General features: G+C 39.9%; 1 protein-coding gene across 5 annotated transcripts in view; it reads left to right on the top strand.

Moving 5' to 3' along the window:
• EXOC6 (exocyst complex component 6) overlaps positions 1-25,027 on the top strand; it is a 123,559-nt gene that overhangs the window by 66,691 nt on the left and 31,841 nt on the right. For all 5 annotated transcript variants that reach the window (XM_084845859.1, XM_084845862.1, XM_084845858.1 and 2 more), the window contains exons 18-20: positions 413-592; positions 16,614-16,755; positions 23,587-23,660. In XM_084845859.1, the coding sequence (XP_084701985.1) occupies positions 413-592; positions 16,614-16,755; positions 23,587-23,660 (396 nt within the window). The remainder of the gene's footprint in view (positions 1-412; positions 593-16,613; positions 16,756-23,586; positions 23,661-25,027) is intronic.

Here is a 25,027-nt window from a genome sequence, read left to right as displayed (position 1 = left end):
AAACACCCCAGGAATTTGCCAGACAAATCATGGGTAGACTCTGGGTAAGGCAACAACCCATACTCTTGAGTTGTTGTTAAGTGCAAACCAGGTCATTTTTTTAAATAATGGTTTGATTCATTTGACATTTATCTGAAACTATCCAGTTAAAGCATTTCAGAATGTTTATGATATAATTATTTGACACGTTCATAACCAGCACTCTGAAGACAGGATAAAACATCAAAGTCCCTTTGTGACAAAAATTGATTACTTTGTTATTGGTGATTAATTATTTTTAAACTATATATTTCAGTTTGAATTAAAATAGTAATTAATGTTTTTCCCCCTCTCCTCTTACTGTTCCACATTTCAAGGAACCATCTCCGATAACAAAACTTCAATTTAGGTGTACTATGTATATATTTTTCAGGATGCAAGACATGCTGCTGAAGGGGAGATTTATACCAAACTTAACCAAAAGATTGATGAATTTGTCCAGCTTGCTGACTATGACTGGACAATGACTGAGCCAGATGGACGAGCCAGTGGTTATTTAATAGACCTGATTAATTTCTTAAGAAGCACCTTTCAGGTTTTTACTCACTTGCCTGTAAGTATAGAAAATGCAAGCAATTGCTGGTTGTCTTTGTACATGCAGTCTAAGGATGCTTTGGCATATATAATGGAAAAAACAACAGTCCTGTGACTTGTATGAGACCTAGCTGGATCACAACATGCCTTGCTGTGATCTTCTAACCATGGTTAAGAAATCAGGAGTGGGCCAGAGGCTTGTACGCTCCCTCCTCTCTCCTGCTCAAATTCTCCATTCCTTTCCTTATTGTAGTTATACATCTGCTCTAGATTACCAGGTTTCTTATCTTGGTTGTAAAAAATGAACCCTGGTTAACCATGGTGCTAGTGCCAACATTATGCTATGCCAAGGTTAAGAATGGTAAATGAGGGAGGAATGAATTTGTGTGGGGAAGAATTGAGCTCTTCGCCTTTCTCTAGTTTCTTAACACTGATTGTGTTCACACGACATGACAACCCATCATGGGTATTAAGCCTCAGTGGGTTGTTGGGTTATCTGAACCTAGACTGCTTCCTGCAGGGTGGTTTATTTTTGGCCAGCAAACTACCCGAACAACCGATGCCTTGTTCTAGGGGTTGTTTAACCCACAAGGGGTTGGTGTGTCATCTGAACCCGGCAGAGCCAACCCATCATGGGATGCGGCGATTGGGTACCAAGACGCCTGGCAAGAGTGGCAAAATACCCTGCTGCTCTTCCCGATTGCATCTGCCTGAGCTGTCTCAAGCCTCCCTCAAGCCTCCCTTGCCAGTGACAGCCCTTCCAACAATGCCTAAATGGCACATTGGAGGGGCTGTCACTTGTTTGCCAACCCCTTAAAAAAAAAAAAAAGCGTCCCTGACATTTTCGCAAATGGGGCCGTAATACTTAAAAAAAAAAATTGGCCCCAAGAATGTTGCAAATGTGTTTGTAATTGACTTTTTTGTTGGTTGTTTGGTGTTACGCAAGTACATACTTGTGGCTGTCAGATATGTGTAGCCTTGTCTTGGCAATATCCTTGTATGTTTCAGCTGTCAAAGGGAATGAATTCTCCAGCAAGTCCTTTTAAGAGAGTTCTACCGCCCCCCCCCCCCCCGGCTTTCACAGCTCCCATTTGGAGCAGTTACTGCCACAGTTACTTGCTGGAGACTCGGGGAAGTGTGGAATGGAAGCAGGGCACCCACAAATCAGTTCAGCACTTCAACCCTTAAGGGTCACCTTGCTAAGTGGGTGATCTTACCCCCTTTTCCCGACCTGTCACTGTCAAACAGTGCAGCAAATTAGCCTATATGCAATCTCTCATCTTGTCAATTTCCTTGTAAGTTTCATACTGCACTTAGTTCCCTTTAACAGCTGAAACATAGAAGGATATACATATCTCTGCACAAAAATACAGGAGGATGAGCTTGGTAGCCCCATCAAGAGTATCTGGGTTAAAATAAATGGAGCAAAGAATAAAAGGAACCCGGTGGTTGGAGTCTACTACTGGCCGCCCAATCAAGGAGAAGACGAGGATGAAACTTTTGAAAAGCAAATAGCCAATGTTTCAAGGAAGCATGATGTAGTAGTAATGGGGGACTTCAGTTTCCCCGATATTTGTTGGGAGACAAATTCTGCAAAACATGGCCCCTCCAGACTTGTGTGGCGGATAACTTCCTCCTACAGAAAGTAGAGGAAGGAACTACAGGACTGGCTATCCTTGACCTGGTCCTAACCAACAGAGATAACTTAGTGGATAAAGTAGCAGATACAGGAACTGGGGGAAAGGGATCATATTATACTTGAGTTCTTGGTTCTAAAGGAAGCAAAAGCCAAGTGTAGTCAAATGCGTACCCTGGATTTTAGGAAAGCTGATTTTAATAAACTCAGAACAATGATCAGTAAGGTCTCATGACAAGCGACTCTAACAAGAAAAGGAGTCCAAGATGGGTGGGAGCTTTTAAAAAACTAAATTCTCAAGGCACAATTACAAACAATTCCAACAAAAAGAAAAGGTTGAAGACAACAGAAGAAGCCAATGTGACTTCACAAAAAGCTTAGAGATGACCTGAAAATGAAAAAGGACACATATAGGAAGTGGAAAGAAGACCGAGCAAGAAAGGAAGAGTACAAGCAGGTAGCACAGAATTGCAAGGATGGCATCAGGAAGGCTAAAGCTGAGAATCAGCCGAGGTTAGCGAGGGATGCTAAAAGCAACAAAAAGGCTTTCTTAAGCTACGTGCATAGCCAAAGACAGAGGAAAGAAATGGTGGTTCAGCTATTAAATAAGGATGGCAAAATGATAACATATGACAAAGAAAAGGCAGAAGTGCTCATTTCCTACTTTGGCTCAGTCTTCTTCCAAACAAGGGTCTATGACCCCCCTGGCAAAGGCGAAGTACAGGCTGAAGGGGCAGGATTGCAGCTTGACATATGGTCAAGGAACACCTAATTACTTTGAATGAGTTTAAATCTGCAGGGCCAGATGAATTGCATCCTAGAGTAATAAAGGAACTGGCAGAAGAACTCTCAGAGCCACTGGTTATTCTGTTTGAGAAATCATGGAGGATGGGTGAAGTGCCAGATGACTGGAGGAGGACCAATGTTATCCCTATCTTCAAAAAGGGTAAAAAGGAGGAACCTGGGTACTACAGATCAGTCAGTCTGACATGAATCCCTGGGAAAATTCTGGAGCAAATGATAAAGCAATCCATCTGTAAGCACCTTGAAAACAATGCAGTGATGACTCAAAGCCAACATGGATTTGTCAAGAACAAGTCCTGCCAGATGAATCTGATCTCATTTTTTGATCAAGTAACCTCCCTTGTTTTCCCAGTAGTAATGTATGGCTGTGAGAGCTGGACTATAAGGAAGGCTGAGTGCCGAAGAATTGATGCTTTCAAACTGTGGTGCTGGAGAAGACTCTTACGAGTCCCCTGGACTGCAAGGAGGTCCAATCAGTCAATCCTAAAGGAAATCAACCCTGAGTGCTCATTGGAAGGACAGATACTGAAGCTGAAGCTCCAATATTTTGGCCACCTAATGCGAAGAGAAAACTCTCTGGAAAAGACCCTGATGCTGGGAAAGACTGAAGGCAAAAGGAGAAGGGGACGGCAGAGGATGAGATGGCTAGATAGCATCACTGATGCAATGAATATGAACTTGAGCACGCTCCGGGAGAGAGCGCAGGACAGGAAGGCCTGGCGTGCTATGGTCCATGGGGTCACGAAGAGTCGGACACGACTGAACGACTGAACAACAACAACAACAACAACAACCTCCCTTGTAGACTGTGGGAATGCTGTGGACATAATATACCCCGACTTCAGCAAAGCTTTCAACAAAGTGCCCCATGATACCCTGATGAGCAAACTAGCTCAAAGTGGGCGAGATGAAACAACGATCAGGTGGATCCACAGTTGGCTATAGAATTGGCTATAAGCACTCAAAGAGTGCTTATCAATGGGATCTTCTCAAACTGGGGAGAGGTAACGAGTGGAATACCACAGGGCTCAGTCCTGGGCCCAGTGCTCTTCAACATTTTTATTATTGACTTGGAGGAGGAGGTGCAGGGAATGCTGATCAAATTTGCAGATGACACAAAATTGGGCGGGATAGCTAATACCTTGGAAAACAGAAACAAAATTCAAAGTGATCTTGATAGACAGGAGCGCTGGGCAGCAAACAACAGAATGACATTTAATAGGCATAAATGCAAAGTTCTGCACCTAGGAAAAAGAAGACAAATGCACAGTTACAAGATGGGGGATATGTAGCTCAACCACACTACAAGCGAGAAGGATCTTGGAATTGTTGTCGATCACAAGCTGAATATGAGCCACCAATGTGATGTGGCTGCAAAAAAGGCCAATGCTATTTTGGGCTGCATTCATAGAAGCATAGCTTCCAAATCCTGGGAAGTACTAGTCCCCCTCTACTCAGCACTGGTTAGTCCTCATCTGGAGTACTGTGGCCAGTTCTGGGCACTGTACTTTAAGAAGGATGCAGACAAGCTGGAGAGGGTTCAGAGGAGGGCAACAAAGATGATCAGGGGACTGGAATCAAAGCTTTATGAAGAGAGACTGAAAGAACTGGGCATGTTTAGCCTTGAGAAGAGAAGACTGAAGGGAGATATGATAGCACTCTTCAAGTACTTGAAAGGTTGTCAGAGGGAGGAAGGCCAGGATCTCTTCTCGATCATCCCAGAATGCGGGACACAGAATAATGAGCTCAAGTGACAGGAAGCCAGATTCCGGCTGAATATCAGGAGAAACTTCCTGACTGTTTGAGCAAGACAACAATGGAACCCATTACCTAGGGAGGTAGTGGGTTCTCCCACACTGGAGGCATTCAAGACGAGGCTGGACAGCCATCTGTCAGGGATGCTGTGACCTGGATTCCTGCATTGAGCAGGGGGTTGGACTCGATAGTCTTTATTTACTTACTTACTTACTTACTTACTTACTTACTGTATTAATCGCCCATCTGGCTGGTCACCCAGCCACTCTGGGCAATGTACAACATAAAATAAAACAGTTTAAAACAATAAAATTCTACAATAAAAACATTTTCTAAAATACCCTAACCCACCCCAAATGCCTGCCTGAACAACCACGTTTTTAATGCACGGCGGAAGCTCATTAAAGAGGGGGCATGACGGAGTTCCCTAGGGAGGGAGTTCCACAGAGTGGGGTCTTGTAGGCCCCTTCCAACCCTACTGTTCTATGATTCTATATCTGACATGCACAACTGCAAAAACCGAGAAAAATAATAATTATAAAGTTAGGAACACGTTTGCGCTCATTCCTGGGGCCAAAAATATAATTAAAAATATGTTACAGCCCCATTTACGCAAATGTCTGGGGCCATTTTTTTTTTAAAGCGAGAGAATGGCAAGGAGTCGCGATTAAAGCAAGGAGAGGGATGGGATAGGAAGACAAGATGGGTTCTGCTGCGTAGGACCCTGGGATACTGGGTGGAGGACCGAGTGTGAAGGAGGGAAAGAATAACCCATGGTGAGCCCGATTGTCTGTTAGGTGCACCATGGGTTGTTCTGAAAATAATCCACACTGCGTAGCTTATTCACGGAGTGAGTTGTTGTGTCATGCGAACGTGGCCTAAGGAAGGGTCATAGACAGAGCACGTATCAGCAGCTCCTAGTCAAATGCCAGGCTCCATATTGCTTTCACGTCAGTCTGGGGCAAGAATTACAATTACAATTTCAGACAACTGGAAGCAACCTTGCTGTGCTGTATTTTACCTATTTGCTATGAAGTCATGAGAATATTAAAATAAGGATTGGCTGTTGTGAACAATTTTCCATACAACATAACTAGCACAAGATAGCAAGGCTTCTTAATTTTTTTTAATTGATATTTAGTGCTTAACCTGTTCAACATTTCCAAGTTTTTTTAAAAAACATTGGCTGTCTTCCTACAACAAGAATGAGCGTTAACACAGCTTTTGGGAAACATGATGTAAAGTGGCTGCAACCTTATCAACATAGTGGTTTGTGTATGGATCATCTGAAACTTTATTACTTCAAGTTTTTCTTTTGATTTTTTTTAATTAAAAAATCAGGTTAAGACTTTTTTGTGTGCTGTTTTCAAATCAAGTATTCAAGTATATTGCCATTGTCTATTTTATGTTCTAGTTGTTAGTCTAGCTGGTTATTTCTTGAGATAAATATACGCTAATTCTGTAGACTTCAATTTAAATTTTATTTCATTAAAGACATTCTATCTTATCTATAGGAGTATTTTAATAAAAAAATATGTCTAGTCTCTGTGATCCATTTCCTGCGGTACAACTTGTTTTCATGACATGTGTGACAGTGTTTTACACTAACTGTGGATAGTACCATGTTGAAAAATTTAAGCTATAAAAACGTTTGAGATTCATTCCAAATATATAATTCTATGCTGTGCTTTGGCACATATTCATTGTCCTTGTTGTCTCTCATTTGGCCACATTTGTAGGTGGCAGGTACCGGACTTAACACATTAACCAATCTAATTGTCTAAGGTCATGTCTGTACTAAGATTTTCTGCAAGTCGGTGCCTTTTCCAAGATACATATTCCGATATGTATTCTGACATTCTTATTTCAACCATGGCCAGTCTGTAGCTTTTGTGCAAGGCCTGTTGCAGTGAAAGGGAAGGCTGTATATGGAATGCCAGGTCGCTGAATGCACCCTATGGGAGATGCAGGGACAAGGAAAGTTGAGTAGGAGGAGAGTAATGCTGGGCAGGTCCATCTAGGGATTCACTGGAAGACTTTGCCCGGATCTTCATATACAGCAGAATATCTTGGTAGAATCGCCTGTGTCCCTTTAAATTACAGATGTGGAATACTACTTTTGAATCTTCCCCAGGTAAGGAAAACTAGCTCATCTGGGAGAATGCTTCTATTCCAGCATGGCATCTGATTTTCTATTTGCAGGGAATTTTCAAATGTATTCTGAAGTGGTGTGGTGTGCTTGGGGAATGAATACTTGAAAATATGGGTGTGGCAAGACTTTGTTCTGAGAGAAGCAGGATCGGGATTTATGCGGCAGCTTGGTTGACTGGATCCGTGAAAAGCCTTATCTGAGAGTGGGAAAAACCCACATCCCCAGAAGAGTTTTAGTTTAGGAGAAAAGGAAGTTAATTTCTAAAAACAAGTTTATTTCCATCAATCTCTCCCCCTCCTGCAGATACTGATGAAAGCCTAGTTTTCAGACAGCATCCACACTCAACTCAACATATGAAGCTGCATTATATCGAATGAAACAATGAGTCCATATAGCCCAGTGTTGTCTCCTGTGACTGTCAGTGACTCTCCAAGGTTTTGGGGGTCTCTCCCAGCACCTGTTACCTGAGATTAACACCGTGACCTCGTTCACACGATACGACAGCCTACCGTAGGTTAATTTACCGACAGAAGCTGTTGCGTCATGCTGAGTGCCTGCAGGTGCCATTTTTCAGTGGTGCCTGTGTGTGCCTGCCTTGCCATGGCTTCTTGTGCCATGCGAACCCAGGCAGCAGAGGTTGTTTGAGGGTTAGGTTATCCCCAAATAACCCATGGCTTGTTTTAGGGTTATTTGAGGACTGTTTAATCCTCCAACATCCCCTGATGCCTGGGTTCACACAACATGACAATCCACAGCAAGCCGAGCACCCATAGGTGCCCGGCATGACAAGATAGCCCCTGTGGGTAAATTAACCCACAGTGGGTTGTTGTGATGTGTGAACAGGCATTCTGTGTCCAGCCATGTCTTCTTATTTATGTCTGGCTACGTTTTTAGTATAGGACAATCTTCCCCAACCCAGCACCCTCCAGATGCATTAGCCTCCAACACTCAAACCCCCCAGCCAACAATGGGTCTATTGGTTGGGGATTATGGGAGTTGTAGCCAAGCACATCTAGAGGGCACCAGGTTGGGAAAGGCTGGTATAGAACATGACCAAGTGAGGTGACATAATCATGAGGTGACATGAAGCAGTTTCATAGAACAACAGATTTCAGAAGGGAGACTTATTTCCTACCTTTATCCACCATTTCTCTCTATATCATTTTAAAAATGTAGAGGGGGAAGTGTCATTTTTAAACTTTTGACTACAGAGATGAAAGTTTCAAATATCAAGCAACTTATATTGCTTACTCTATATTAATAAGTAGGCTGGGAAGTGTTTTTTTTAACAGTTGCCAGAGAATATGTAGTTAAGTTTGTGCAATTACATTGTAAGAATAATTTATCTTGGCAACATTTGGCACTTAATGTGTTTAACTCTAAAGTACATCTGCAGCCATCTATAAAGCTATGATGTATGGATGTTCACAGTAAAGACAACTGTCCATATGGCTTAAGGCTTCTGTTCATAGCTACTCTGGTGTCATCTTATTCTGGGGTGCATTTTCCTAAACGTTCGCTTGTCTTTTCTTTGTCTGTGTTGCCACTTGATAACAATAACATTTGTGTTGTTAAAAAAGAAAGTTAAGGTAAAGGGCAGTGTTTTGCATCTGTACTGAAAATAAGTCTTTTTACTTTACTGAACAGTTTCATGGATCAATGTATTTTAATTTAAGTGTTATTTTCTTTGGTTGAATACTCACAGACTACCTTTAAGCATATTTTTGATAATGTAGCTAAATAACAGATATGGTTGTGGTGTGACCCTTCCCCCAAGTAAGAGCAGAAAGCATCACCAAGGGGTGATGCTTTCTTCTGGCGGTAGCTCCTCATTCTGCATGTGGTGCTGCTTTGGAGGGGTCCTGACATGGGGAGGGTACATTTCGGTGGCACAAACATGTGTTGCTGGAATGGGGGAGCTTAAAAGCCCCCATGCATCATTAGAAGTCCATCTGCAGAGTTTTGTCCCCATCTAAAGAGCTCTGAAACTATCATTCTATTTGTGATCCCAAAAAATTCAGATGACATTTTCAGATAGGTTTTTACAGACTATCTTCTGGAAAATTCTTTTTATGCAGAATATATTACTACCCTGACTCTCGTATTAGCACTATGCTTTGTATTAATTCCTCAATATTTAAGAATATTAGTTAATACATTTAAATGTATATTTACTTGCTTCTACAACTGCAAATGGAAGATTCATTAACTTCATCAAGCATTCTGTGCAATCAAGGCAGATCAAATTAATTTTCATCTCAGACAATATTTTTGAACCATTCAGATCTTCAAGAAATAAAGCTTATTAGCAAGCATTATTATCTTCTCAAGATTTTTCCCTTCTGACTGCTACCAAAATGCAAGTTGATGTTGACAGTGCGTTTTAATTTTTTGTTTTGATTGCCTTACTGGTTTCCTTCTCAGAATAACAACAATGACCATGCAGCCATGTCGGTAAGTAGATGCAAGCTCCAGAAAAAGCATGCACATGGAAAACTTAAACTATGAACTGCCTGCAGGCTTATTGCTTCAATACTGAGTGTATTATTACAAAGCCCTCTATTTGGTTTGATCTGACTCGCTCCTAAGTTGTATAGTTGCATGCAGAATCCAAGTTGAAGACTAACCTTAGTCTTTTGGACATCAAGGCAGAAGGAACCTTTTAAAGGCTCATAGAAACATGATAGGGCATGCATTGCATCTGAAATGAGATCATTCAAAGGAGACCATAAGACCTCTTGGATTTGAGGTCAGGTGTCAAAATGCAACTATGGGATGTGCATACGAAATAAGGCTAAAATGGCCAGATAGTGGCTGCGAATAAAGAGCTGCTGAAAGTTTTAGTCTCTTTCAAAAACATACTTTTTGAAGTGAGGAGAATGTCTACACCCAAACGTATTTCTCAAAGATGATGGATTGCTTTAAAGGATTCATGCCCTGATTATTTTCAGGTCATCAACTTGTTTTAAGTAGTTTACTTTGGGCCAAGACAAATATTTGCATTATAATGAAATAATTGCTACTTTTAAATACACTTGCAAATTATTGAAAAACATTCCTTTAAAAATTATATATTGATGCAGACTGTATTCTACCCAGCTCAATTTCATTCACCTATATCACATTTGATTACAGTATTTCCATATAATATTCTACAATTTCAACACACAACAGAAAAAGAGAACCTAGTGTTCAATAATTAAATAAAATATGTCACATTATCATATATAGAATGGAAAGAATTATACCAGTTCATACCCCTTCCCTTCCATTGTGGAAGCCAATGCACTCAAGACCATAAACCACCAAACATTTAACAGGAAAATAAATTCAAGATATTGTTCCAGACACACCAAGGGTACAATGCACCTAAAGGAATGGATAACACAAAAGAGTGTGCTGACATAGCCACTACACAGTAAGAAACAAATCAGACTTCATAAAGCAAAACATTCAAAAAATGACTACATATGGCAGCCATAATTTTTCCAGTTCTCTCTTTATAACACATGGTGTCAGTTCAGACATCATGATAAACCATGTTTCCAGGAAAACGTAGCTTATCGGGATAAAGCAGCATGCTAATGCATGCTGCCCAATTGCTCTTGCTTGGCTTTTTCTACAAGTGGGAATGGCTAAACAAACCACAGGCCCTCTGTCCATGGTTTGTTCTCCATGATGTCTGAACCAGGGATTCTGGCTTGTCTCTCCCCAAACAAGCCAAAGTTATAAGCCAACCATGGCATATGACTCTGGCTTGATTGGGAAGAGACAGGCCAAAATCCTGGGTTCAGACATCACAATAAACCATGGATGGAGAGTCCATGGTTTGTTGACTCCTGCCAGCAGGAGCGGTTAAGGGAGTGAAAGGGCAGCATGCACCAGCAATCTTATTTGATCCCAATAAGCCAGGATGCTGTGGAACCCTGGCTTATTGTGATGTCCAAGCCAGGCCATTCTTTCATTTGCTGTGAAGGGCTGATCACATTATGATTATAACATGAGCACATTACGTATCTGCTCTGTATACCCAATAAAAGTGCACTGTTTGAAGCACACACATGTATTTCAGTGCTCATTCACCATTAAAGTGTTATTGAAGCTACAGCTAGTCATTTTTTTAAAAATTGTCAAAATAAGCATACTGATATGTGCGCTTGTGAAGCCTTATATCTGGATCAGACAAATAAACTATTTAATAATCATACAGCATAGTACATTTAGAATAGAAGAAATAAAATGAAAGATACCATAATCTAGGTAAAAACTGGTTCTAAGAAGTTACTTCCATTGTTTGATTCCAAATTTATTTCATAGTTTATGCATACCTGTTTTTCTCCTGGCTTCTAATTTCTCATAGTTGTCCATATGTAGAAAGAAAAAAATGTGTGTTCTACACTTGCATAGAACAAGTGGAAAATGCTTGAGTATGTATGTCCTTCTGTAAAACAGAAAATACAGCCTATGGGATTTAGAAAGGAAAGCAGCTATGTTTAGTCACAGCCAGCTTTCAGTCAAAGTGTTGGTAGTCACTTCACAAATTAAATCAGATGAGATGGAGCCTTAGTGTGGTATTAACAGCATGAGATCCACTCACCTTTTTATTAGTTCCCTGCTTACCGGGGAGCTGCTGTGGTGAGCGTGCGTTGGTCCTGTGGCGGGAAAGGAAGGGAGCTGGCAAGAGCCTGGCCAGCAGCAGTGGGGTGCCTCCCCTCGGCATAAGCGTCGAGCCAATCAAAAGGCTGTTTGTCTCCACTGGCAGGAACAGCGTCTGAGGCTCATAAAAGAGCGAGGACTCACGTGTTTGCTAGCACCTTTGCGTATTGACAGCATGAGATCCACTTGCTTTTTTATTGCTTTTTTTGCCACCTGCTTTTATTGCCACCTGCTTTTACTTCTTAAATAGCTTTATTAACACAATGAATTGAGTTCTTCGGTTGACTTGTATCATGCAGAGGATTAATAGTAACTGACTTAAGAAGTATCTGTAGCTTCCTTTCCCAGAGTTTACTGAAAATGCCTTAGGAAAGAGGTATCCCAGCTGGGCACGTGTCTTACTGAGTCTCAACCCAAACTATATGATTCCAGTTCTTTCATCATGAGGGTTGGATGTGTATCAGATTCCTTCAAAAAGTAGCTTGGGAGTATGCACCGTACAATACCTTACAATAAAGAGTGAGAAAATATTGTTGGATCGCTATCTCTTCTTATCAGCAAGAAACTGGATGGTTTGTCCAACATTGTTCTAACTCAATATGTCAGAGTTAGAAACTGATCTCCAGATCTCCTGGCAGCTTTATCCTTTTCCACAATTAGATGTTAAAACCAACTTGATTTGTGAAGAGCCAGTCTTATCTTTCAGAGCTGTTATCAGCTCTTGTAGGCCATTTGGTTTGCACTGGCTCTGCTAAGTATTTTGTTGTATGTGTTTGCTTTCACCTTGGAGTTCTTCAGAAATAAACATCCACAGATGCTTTAATTTAACAGTTTGTAATGGTGGTAGCAACACAAAGAAAGTAAGCTACTGAGTTACAGTCTTCAGATCCTGTATAATTGAATTTTTGCGAGGTCCAGAAATTGATTTTGACAATTATGAAATGTTTGGGGATATACAATTTCTTCCTCAAATACTTCCTCAGATATGGAAAAAAATGGTTGTAAAAATAAGATTTTAATGGAATGAAAGGGGTCAAAATGTGTCTGAAAACAGCCTTTTGAAGATTCTTTATATTCATCATGTGTATTCATAAGCCATTCTTGCTGAAATCCAACCTTTGTTCTTAAGATCAAGATCCTGCACTGTGATCCTAAAGCCTGCCAGCATATTTGCCTATAATGTGCTCTTATACCACACCGTAATCACTTTATTAGCTGGCAAAGCAGTTCTTGGAATTGGGATGTTAGTCTGACAATCTTAATTGCTTTTTACAGAGGACAACACAGCAAATATTTTCAGAATGCCTTTTGAGCTAGTCTGTTTTGATCAGTTGCCATTGAGCACAATTGTAAACATGTTTTTAATTATTAGAGGTATTTTTCTGAGAAGATGGAATTTAGTTAGTGTTGATCAGACTAAGTTGTAATTCTTGCCATCACAAGAATAGCTGATTTAACATGTGTGCTTTAATATCTGTATTTGAATTGCCTTCTGGATTTAATAAATTGAAAAGAGCTTCTGCTTAATGTGTGATTTAATATTGCTAAAGTAATTACGAAGCTAGGCTTTCCAGGATAACAGACAACTCTTGTTGCTCCCTGTTTGCTTGGGGGATTGTGGATTGTGTTTTATTGTTCCTGTGATTGGCAGTAAAAGCCTTATTTCACAGCTTGCAGTGAAGAGCTATTGGATAAAGGGTGGTGGCACTCTGCGAGCTATATTCAAAAACTGTCAGTCAAAAGCCCACGTAGGCTACTTAGAGAAAGGGGTTTCTTACTGATTCTTCCAAATGTCATCTCATGCTGTCCTTGATTGGCACAGCCTGGCAGGGAGGATGGATGAATCTGTCACCGGCTGGTTAATTGTGTTGCTGGTCTCAGTCTGACATCAGGTCTTTGACTCTTAAGTGGCTCAATACAAAACAAATTAGGAGATTGTAGTCATATTTCTCATTCTATATGCTTTGACTTTGTTGAATGCAGTCCATAAATCATATTGACTGACACCCTACTGAATGATGAAAGCTGCTTTTGAGACAGCTAGCATGGGTCTAGAAAGCAGCACCGTGAAGGTGCCATGGAAGGATGCATATGGCTGACCCTTTGGGAATTTCCAAGGGGCCAAATGTCTCTTTACAGCAATTGTTCTTAAGAGAAAAGCTTTTGGATACTACAGAAAGGATTTAACATGTTAGCAGATTCTCTTTTCCAAGCTCCTTTGAAATATAAGGAGTTTATCTAAGCGTTTTCTCTTTTTTACAAATGTATATTTCAGCAGATGTGAGGGTGGGTATAATGTAGGTGCCTTATCTTCTAGAATGTGTTATTTTTATGTAAGAGAATCCTTATTTCTTGAATTTTGCAATTGTGGAATAAAAAACATGGCTGGGTGCAGTTGACTAGTAAAAACGAAGTTGTTGGTAGCTGTGGGGTAGTAATAGTAACTGTAGGGAAATTAAATAAAACTGTTTATTTTCCCCTAGTTAAATACGCTTCATTGATGTAGTAACATCAAACAATGATCCTGTCCTGATTATTAAGGGTTAGTTTGGAAGCAGTTGAATAACTTCCATTCAAAATCAAAATGATGTTTATGGGTTTGTACATGTCCTATTTAAAACATGTATTATTAGAAAGAAATTGAAAACAATGGTAACAAAAGATGTGCAAACTAAGCTATGAAATATAAATAGTTTAATTGTTTAATATGAATTTGAACTTATTTAAAAAATCCTGTTCCCACTTTTGTACATTTTCAACTTGGAAGACCTGTATTTTGCAAAGTGTAGATATGAGCAATATATAACTTGATCAGTAAAACAACTTCAGGTGCCTATGAAGTATAATGAAAGCTCAAATATTTAGACTTGCTTCTCTATTATGGTCTAAAATAAAAACCTAGTGATCTCATGTTCCTTTTCCCTCTTCTGCTTTTCTTTGACTTTGCCATGAGAGCAATAAGCCTGTAGTCCAAGTGCATAGTTGAAATTATTTTCTTTCTTTTTTTTAGGGCATTAGCATCTGTCTATCATGATAACAAGCATTTAATGTATTTTTATGAAATCTAACTTCAACCCCCCCCCCCAGAAATTCTCTCTCATACCATGCATTGTAACCATTTCCTTGTGCTTCAGTACTATTCGTATGTCAATTTTTAACAACTGAATAGATAGCTTTGGTGAGAAACATGAAACAGAACATTGTATAGCAATATGTTACATAATATATTTGTATATAGCATTGAATTGGATAGTAGTTTTTTGGAACAGGATAACTTATTAATGCGCTTATTGTTATTACATTACTGTGGCACCAAAATATATGTAAAATAGAACATGGAGCTGATGTGATGGAGCACTACATTAAACCAAAATGTAGTTGCTCCATTAAATCAAAATGACATTTCCATTATGTATCTTAAATCTGCTACATCATAATTGAATTAAGCCCATTGATTCTTCTCTTCCCTCCCCCCTTCCCTCCATTTTCCCCATCTATATTGATATTGTTCTATTTGCGCAATATAATTGCATGTCTCCTAGTGTAATTACCATACGGTGTTCAGCAGATGTTTAAGCATGTCATGTGTGTGTGTTCATTTCTTATTTTTTTGTTGATAGTCAGTTTGTTCCTGTCACATATGTTAGTTTCAGAGAACCGTTTAGTTTTTACATCCCCACCAAAGAGGGCATCTAATAGAATAGGTCTGTAGAAGCTGCTTAAAATTCCAGAAAGATGAGCAGAATATGTGCTGTGGTACCCAGGTACTGATACAAACAAGAAGTAAAGAGGAATTCCACAATGGTGTCTGTTTTATGTTTTGCTTTTCGTCCTAACAGCAGCAGAATGCATGTAAATGCTATGTAGATAACCTGCCCCAAATGGTCACCAACTTTAGTACATTGTTTGCATATATAATGAGTAGGTTAATCTGTGTGTACAGGCTGAGGAAGCTTTTTATCTTCTAAGCATTGCCATTTCTGCCCTTCTGAAGCCTTATATTTGGTATGTCACAAAATATATAACACAACTGTCTTTTGTTTCAATTCCAAAATAAAACACTCTTGTACATCCTGTGCATGTTTACTCAGAAGTAAATCCAATTATGTTCAGTGGGGCTTACTCCCAGGTAAGGATTGTAGGATTTCAGTCCACTGTATGGTTACTTAGGTGTAAGGCCCATTGAACACAGTTTACTTCTAAGTAAACAAGCACAGGATCACACTGTAGTACCTAAGCTCGTGAATAAGGTAGACTTTAAAGCAAAACATTCTATTTTCTAAAATGTTTTAATTTAGAAAGGAGAGGAAGCCCACATATGTTAGGCAAACATCACATTTGACAGCAGTTGGAATATACTTTACATACTTCTTCAGATTAGGTTTGAGTTAATACTTGGGTTGTGATCTGCTCACTTACTTGGAAATAAGTTCAAGTAAAATTAGTGGGACTTGCATCCCTGGAAATGTGTAGAAGACGTGTTATTATGTTAAGTCTGGCCCACTTGTATTAGTCACTGGCAATGGCATTTATGCTATAAGCTTTGGAGTGCAAAGACAGAAATGTGTATGTCTTGCACATTTCTGTATATTTTGAACAGTAGAGGGCTGCATGTGACTTGGTAAATAACTGATTTTTAGAATTATTCTCCAATATATATGGACAAGATAGGTAGGAAAGGAAGCATTTGAGTGTTCAAAATTTGTATCATTCCAGGGTGATCATGTTAATTCTTGTTGTTCTTAATGTGTGATACTGAAAGTATGTACCATGTCAGGTTTTGTACTATATTCATACATATTACAAAATTAACATATATTTATTATATGTTGTCAATTTGCTATGCAAAATATTCAGGTACTGGTCCAAGTCTCTAAAGGAAACTACTATTCTAAAACAAACATAACATTTTAACTGCATAATAGGAACATTAAGCATTTTTGCTTGTCTTGAGCTTAATAAATGTGGAAGAAAAAGACGCATTCTGAAAATGCAACTTGGTTATTCTTACAACTTATCTTTGTTTTTTTTAAATAGGGGAAAGTGGCCCAGACTGCTTGTATGTCAGCCTGCCAGCATCTGTCAACCGCCCTGACGCAGATGCTATTGGATAATGACTTAAAACATATAAGCATGGGAGCCATTCAGCAGTTTAACTTAGATGTCATACAATGTGAATGTAAGTATGAGACTCATTGGAGAGAGTCATTTTTGTTTAGTCGTTTTTGTTTAGGAGGGTGCGTGTGGATATCCAGCATAAGTGCATCATTAGAATGAATACATTTGGAGACTGGAAATACATGGCGTTTGTCTGTCCTGTCTATTGTTCAAGGTATCATGCAATTGGACAGCTTTGGGATGACTGGTGGAATCTAGTGAAGGCATTCTGCTGATGAAACTGCGCTTTCCCTTCCACCTGCAGTGCCCTGCACACCTTCAAAATTTGCCCTGTGTGTGTGGGAACCTTCCAGAGCAGATTTTCAGGGGGTGCAGGGGAATGCAGGGAGGAAATGAGGAGAAGAAAGTCCCCTTGCACAAACTGCCTTCGCTCTCCTGATGTTGGATTGCACTCTCGCTGTTCCATTTTTGGAATAAGAGGGAATAGTGGAAACGTGTGACACTATTTATCAACCTGATCAACTCTTGCACCAAGCTGTGTTTATTTTGCCTGTGTGCTGCTGGCCAAACGTCAAAGGTGCTGGCAGTTTGCAGCCATTGGCAATGTTCTTCCCTAAGCATTTTATCGCTAGCACAGAAGGTCTGAGGGATCATTTACTTAGGGATATGGATCTACAGATTTTGTTAAATCTGTTCCATCTGTGTTCTGTGGATTGGCAGGTATCTTTCATTGCATCATCTTCCCATTGATGGGATCGGATTTTTTAAAACCAGAATTTAGTTGTACTCAGAAAAAGCCGGTCCGCTGTGGAATCTGCAGGCCGGATTCATAGACCTCCAAACTCATTTGAATCTGTTGTGGATTGCTCCAACATCCCCACTTTGGGGTAAATGACTTGAGAAAGTTAAGCAACAGGGGAATGTGTTATTTGCCACTTATTTTTAATTCCTTAGTGTTTGTCTTTCAGAAACTGACTGGGGATCTCCCCCACCCCCATAGAACTGTGAAGGAGCCAGTTGAAAGGTCTTAACGTCAATTTAATAAATAAAAAAGAATTCAGATATTCAGAGGTTAAATGCTTTTCATGCTAAACATAATAAAATACCTAATAATACTTTATTATTAAATCTGTTTGACATTGAATTTCCTTTTGTCTCCCTCTGCTGGTAGTTTAACACTATACTAAAGGAAAGCTGTGCTGTTTTTGACTATTTTCAGATTCACACAAGTTTAAAGAAATGAAATAGTCAGCTGGATTGACAGAAATTTAGCTGTTATTCTCAGATTACTTTGAAAGAATTCTCCCTAGATTACTTGCTATTGGGAATTGTATAAATATATCCGGGCATATGATTGCCTGCACCTTACCTTATAATACTAGTTCTCAGTGTATTCAAAGGCAGAAACCTGACATCTAATCTTTGTTCACAAAAATATGAGACTTAGAAGATCTTTTATAAGTAATATAATAACCTCAGTGTATGCTTGTTTGTAGCCCAGAGATTCCTAGTGCAGTAGCCTACATTGATTTGAGCTTCAGGGAAATATACGTACAGCCCAGTCCTGTTCATAGTACTCAGAGGTAACTCCACTAGGTTCAATATGGATTACTCCTCACTAAGAATGCATAGGATTGCACTTAGGCTAAACATTGGGAAGAGCTTCCTAGTGATTACAGTAATTTGGCAATTGAACAAACTGATTGGAGAAGCTGTGTAATCTCATTTCTTTGAGGTTTCAAACCAGGGGTGCAGCCCTCCCAGGGCCCCACTCCAACCCTCCATGGTTCCCCAAAAACCCACGTCCTCTTTCCCCAACCACCAATAATGTGGTGGTTTCCCAGTTCCTCCCATATTAAATGGTTGAAATGCCTTTCCTAAGGCTTAGTTACTGTCAGTTAGAAATGTAAGCTAAAATATGCTGGTATTTTTGGTCCTGCCCCTTTGCCTTTTGTCCTGCCCCTTTTGCCTCCAGCTTTGCCCACCTCTGGAATGCGGCTCCTGAGAGCTTCTCTGAAATGGGATTTGGCCCTTGGGCTGAAAGAACAATTAGGCATCTCCATTTCAGCTAACACGGGTTTGTTTGTTTGTTTGTTTATTACATTTCTGTAATGCCCAATAGCTGAAGGTCTCTGGGGAGTACACAACAATTAAAACCATAAGATACAACATAAAATACAGTATAAAAGTTTAAGGGTTTAAAACTACAGTATAAATAAAAACCGACATGAAACCTAACAGCCGTGGAAAGATTTAAAATACAGTAACATATTTTAAACAGCAGAAACTGAAGGACTAAAATGCCTGGGAAAATAAGAAAGTCTTCACCTGGTGCTGAAAAGAGCACAATGTAGGCCCCAGGAGAGCCTCCACAACTGGGGTGCCACAACAGAAGAGGCCTTCTTCTTAGTAGCCACCCACCTCACTTCCTTTGGCAGGGGCTCTTGGAAAAGGACCACAGAATATGAGTTGCAGTAAAGCCAAGTCTCTGCCTCACATAATACTATGTCCTGAAATTATTTTATTAATAGCTGATTATAGTTTGTGTGTGTGTATAAATATAAAGAACCAACTGGATGGGAATATGTTGGAGATATCTTGGGTATAGGATATCCTGTCTGGCAGAGTTCTGGGTTAGATTATGCATTTGAGCTCCTTCCAACCTTATAATTCTCATATTATTATAGAAGAATCTACTGTTTATCCTGTACTGAAAAGAAAAAATAAGATGGCGTGCCATGACTCTCTAGAATATTGGCACGTATTTAGATAATAAGTCAATGCAGATAGGGATTCTATGTTAAAACAGTATGTGTATGTATCTCCATAGCAGTTGTCTCCATGAGTATAAGCTTAGGATGGTTTTAAAAAGAAAAATGGCAATTCTTGCTAGCTTGACCAGATAAAGAAACCAGAAATGGTTTGTTTAGCATGTTGCCTGAAACCAGGATCCCAGCTTGTTGCTTCATTTACAGGCCAGGGTTTGGCTTATGAATCCTGGCTTGTTTGGGAGCAACAAGCCAGGATCTTGGGTTTGGACAACATGCCAAACAAACCATTTCTGGTTTCTTTATCCAGTTGCACTAGCAAGAGGAGCCAAGCAAATGGGTTGCGTGCACTACCATGCAGGTCATTCACATTAAGCCAGGATTTTCCAGAATCCTGGCTTACTTTTCTATGTGAACATGGCCACTGAATTTTACTAATGCATTCAAAATAAGTTAGGACAAGTTTTCTTAAAGGTCCAAATATGTGATGGAGCATTTGTAATTTGTGCTGTTCCCTGAATAATTGAACTTTAACACACGCAGTCTTGCTTTACTGGTGTGCTATACTAATAAAATGAAATCCTAGAATGTGCTGAATCCGTTCTTTCTGGCATTTCTTTCATACGCTCTGCAAGGAGCACATTCCAGGAATCACTGTGCCGGATGTGATTTATGTTCTTACTTATCACCCTCCCACAACTCCCCCCCCCCCCGGTTGTTTGTTTGGGATTAGTGGCTGTGACATTTACATTAGTACTTCATATATAAATATAAATATACACTTCGTATATAAATAACACAAAACGACAAATACCTTCCTACTATATATGATTGGATGATTTATAAAAAAGGAAGTAGCCATGTGCCAAAATGTAACTTTAAGTTTTGTGAGCACTCTCATGTGATGGAGAAACCTTTCTGAACCTTTAATTTCATTTCAGCATTATAGCTACTTTTTGATGTCATCATTATACACTAGTGAAATGTCCATCAACATGACTGGCAGGAAAAGGCCCTGTTGGAATGTGAATGTAAACTGTTTTTAAATGGTTGTATGTTAAAGATTTTATATTATGCATTTTGTATTGTAATTTCTGTGAACTGCCCAGAGTTCTTTTGCTATTGGGCGATATAGAAATGGAATGGAATGGAATGGAATGGAATGAATGAACTTGCAAATCTAGGACAGAGGCTTTTAGCACTAGATTGGGTAAAGTTGACACTCCAATGGATTTTGTTGTGTATAGCAGTGGTCTAAAACTGTCTTCCAGAACTCCTTGGTGTTCTTCTTTGTAAAGACTAGAAATGGTAGAATAGCTCCACTGAAAGGCAGTTTGTGCACTGTTATCAATCCTTCTTGCATCCACAGGAGAATTTTGGATATTCTACAGTGCACTGTCAGTTCACACAGGATTGATGGTAAGGCTTGGCCAGTTACCAGCATGCCATGTGAACTGAATGTGGAGCTGAATGTGGGATATCATCTGGTGCTCTCTGCAACATACCTGGGTTTTGTGGCAGATATGCCAGGGCTTCTTAGCAGAGAAAACAATGTAGAAAGGGTTCCCTGAAGGTAGAAAGATTTGAAAGCTACTGGTGTATGATGTACCATGATGATTTATGAATCTACATGTGCAATGTGGAGCCATTTTTTATTTAAAAGTATGCATCACCTTTTGACTTTAAGGCGCTTAGGGTGACATGAATTATGTGCTGAAGCATTTGACATTCATGTTTTTAAATTAGTACTCATTTTCTCATTGTGCTAGTAAAGGCTGCACCGTTTTGAATTGCCAAATGGCGATTGTGTATGGAAGCACATCCCAGGTGTTGGCACTGCTAGTGTAACACTACAGCATGCAATATTGCATTGGTGCAACAGCTTTGCACCAGATTCTGTTTTGTTTTGTAAGTCAGGGTTGAGCAACTTATGGCTCTCCAGATGTTCTGGCCTACAACTCGCATCATCCCTAGCCAATATAAAATTGGTGAGGGCTGATGGGAGTTGTAGGCCAAAACATCTGGAGGGCCACAAGTTGTCCACCCCTGTTGTAGGTGGAAAGTTGACTGTTCCTTAGCTTATATGAAAAAATGTAGCAGTGCAGTGCTGTATTGTAAATTGTTTTGGCAATTATCTTCTCAGAACCTCCAGTATGTTAACGATTGAGACACTAAATCCAGCAGTATATTTCGAATCATCTAATACAATTTTAGGTCAGAATAAAGAAAACTGAATGACATCAGAATTTGAAAATACACTGGACACTTTAGAAATAGTTCATAATCTAGTAAGCATTATTAATCAACATATGTTACCAGAAGCTGCAACAGCAAGGTAATAGATTCTCTACTTGCTATGGGGCCAAGTAGATGATGACTTAAATACTACCTATGTATTTTAGGGAAATGTACTCCAGGTCAGCTGAAAGCTTTATGGTACTGGCATAGAGTTTGATTTCCATGTCCTTACATAAGAACACAAGAAAAGCCATTCATTCACTTCATTCATTCATTACATTTCTATACTGCCCAATAGCCAAAGCTCTCTGGGTGATTTACAAAGATTAAAACCATTAAAAATACTTTATACAAAGTGTAAAACCATTTACAGATGAAAATATAAACACGCAACACACATACAACACAGACAACATATTTAAAACAATGTCAAACAATCAATGATAAGACCAATCCAAGACCTGATTAACCTCATCATATGCTGCCAAATGCCTGAGAGAAGAGGAAGGTCTTAACCTGGCACCATGTGGGCCTCATCGAGGAGATAATTCCATAATTGGGGGGCCACCACCAAGAAGGCCCTCTCCCTTGTTGCTGTCTTCTGATCTTCCTTTGAAGGAAGCACCTGGGGGAGGGCCTTAGATGCTGAATGTAATATATGGTAGGTTCATGTCGGGAGAAGTACTCTGTCAGGTATTGTGGTCCTGAGCTGTGTAAAGCTTTATAGGTTAAGACCAGCATCTTGTATTGGGTTCGGAAACATACAGACAGGCAGTGCAAGCGGGCCACAATCAGTCTTATATGTTTGGACCTTCTTGTCCCTGTTATGAATCTGGCTGCCATATTTTGCATGAGCTGTAGCTTCTGAACCATCTTCCAAGGCAGGCCCACGTAGAGTGCATTGCAGTACTCTAACTTGGTGATTACCAGAGCATAGACAAATGTATCCAGGTTATCCCTGTCCAGATAGCAGCATAGCTGGACCATCAACTGAAGTTGATAGATGGCACTCTGTGCCACTGAGGCCACCTGCTTTGTCACCTCAAGTGACAAAGATGGCTCCAGAAGAACCCCCAAACTATGAACCTGCTCCTTTGGGGGGGGTGCAACCCCATCCAGAACAGGTTGAGCACCCTCCATCTGGTTGGAAGAACCACCCACTAACAGTGTCTCAGTCTTGTCGGGATTGAGTTTCAGTTTGTTAGCCCTTGTTCCCAGCCCATTGTCGCAGCCAGGCACCGATCTAGCACATCCTATCTAGTCCAACATTCTGTTCCCACAGTGACCAGCTAGGTGGCCCTGGGAAGCCCACAAGCAGGACATGAGTACAATCACATCCTCCAGCTCATGTTCCCCACAATTGGTATAGATAGGCATATTGCTACCAATACTGGAGGTAATATATATCCATCATGACTAGCAGCCATTGATAGCTTTATCCTCCATGAATTTGTCTTATTCCATTTTAAAGCCATCCAAGTTGGTGGCCATCACTACATCTTGTGGTAGTGAATTCCATAATTTAACTATGATCTGTGTGAAGAAGTAGTTCCTTTTATTTGTCCTAAATTTCCCACCACTTGCCTTCATTGGCTGATTTCAGATTCAATTACTATTACATTGCGAACAAAAATGTAATTGCCTTTTTCAAATGTTATGGAAATCACAAAAATTAAATCACAAAAAAATGGCCTTGTCTCAGTGCTATTGGAACACAGAACCTCTGCATTGTGGGACTGAGACAAAACGTGTGCCATTAAAATCTTTCTAGATCATTGTTCTTAAAGTGGCAGTCTCCTAGTGCTTGATGTTATAATGCAAATAACTTTGATTTTGGACTTTGGATGAAAATAAAATCTACCTTTTCATTGTTTTTTACTTTACAGTGTTTGCCAGTTCTGAGCCTGTGCCTGGATTTCATGGAGAAACTTTGCAGTTAGCATTCATTGACCTCAGACAAGTAAGACATTATTTATGTGCCTATTAACTGCTGCATTTTAATGAATGCCAAGTGTGATTCATAGGCTGGGGGTCCTAACAGCCCTGTAGGCTAGCACAAGGCACTAATGTACATACACAAGAGGTTATTGATTTGTTATCTTGGCTACACTGTATGCTGCACTGGAGGGTCCCCAATCCTCAGAAGGACTGGAGGTGGGGGGAGAAAGGAGGGCTGGAAAAAACTCTGGTGGTGGATCTTTGGGCCAAAGACCCACCTTCACTTTCCTCAAAATAGAATAGAACCTGTATCCAGCTAAGTCAGGGGTGCTGAGCCTCATTCTTCCTGAGGGCTGCATTCCATTTCAGATAAATTATTGGGTGTGCATTCCAGAAGTGGGTGGGACTGAAGGGGAAAGGGGTGTGGCAAAAAACAAAAATACCAATGTATTTTACCTTAAACCTCTTAGTGCCAGTAGCTAAGCTTTGGGAGAAGTATTTCAACCATTTAGAACAAGGAAAAATGCACAAACGCCAGGAAACCACCTAACGATTGGTGGTTGGGAAAAAGGGATTGTGGCCACAGAAAGTGGGTGGGACCTTTTGGGGATCGCTGGAGGATCAGATTAGGACACCCAGAGATCCAAATTTGGCCCCCAGATTTTATCTCTGAGCTAAGTCTTCAATATGACTAATTAAACTGTTGAGGTGTCAATCATTTTGTTAAGAGGTCTCTGGCACTGTAGAAGACATCTTGAGGTAGAAAGTGAAAATTAACCATGGCCATCTTTTGACTATGGATATAAATATAACAGCTACTTACATTATACACTTCTGGTTCCATCTGAAACAGTTATTTCTATCTCTGTACTCCAGTCTCAATTGGACGTGGTATTATCTGAACATTTCCGTCACAAATTGCTACAGAAAGCTTGCAGTATTCTCCTGAACAGCTGCTTCATTTTTCTTGTGCAATGGCTGACTTAGTTTTGCTGCATTCAGTCTAACACAATCTACCATAGAAAAACAGGCTTCATATAGATGCTTTGTGTCAACAAAGCTAGGAAGATGGCATTTTTTTAGAATCTGATTGATTATATCCCAAAGTTGGTCTTGGCAAATAGATTACATCAGCCTTTCCCAACCTGTTGCCCTCCAGATGTGTTGGACTACAACTTCCATAATCCCCAGCCACCAATGGACACTATAGGCTTTGTTGTCCAACACATCTGGAAGGAGCCAGATTGGGGAAAGCCTGGATTACACAAACCTAATTTGTCCTATTTTTATTATTTTGGATATCTTGCATATCTATCTATTTTTCTCCTCACTACATCATACCACTTTTAAAGATGTATCTTGAATAGCTTCTGCTTTGCTTTGCTTTGT

Source organism: Heloderma suspectum, chromosome 3, assembly GCF_057233095.1.
Source record: "Heloderma suspectum isolate Gila_16-S chromosome 3, 16-S_ref, whole genome shotgun sequence".
NCBI lineage: Eukaryota > Metazoa > Chordata > Lepidosauria > Squamata > Helodermatidae > Heloderma > Heloderma suspectum.
Note: the sequence above shows the minus strand (reverse complement) of the source record. Positions and strands in the feature narration are given on the sequence as shown.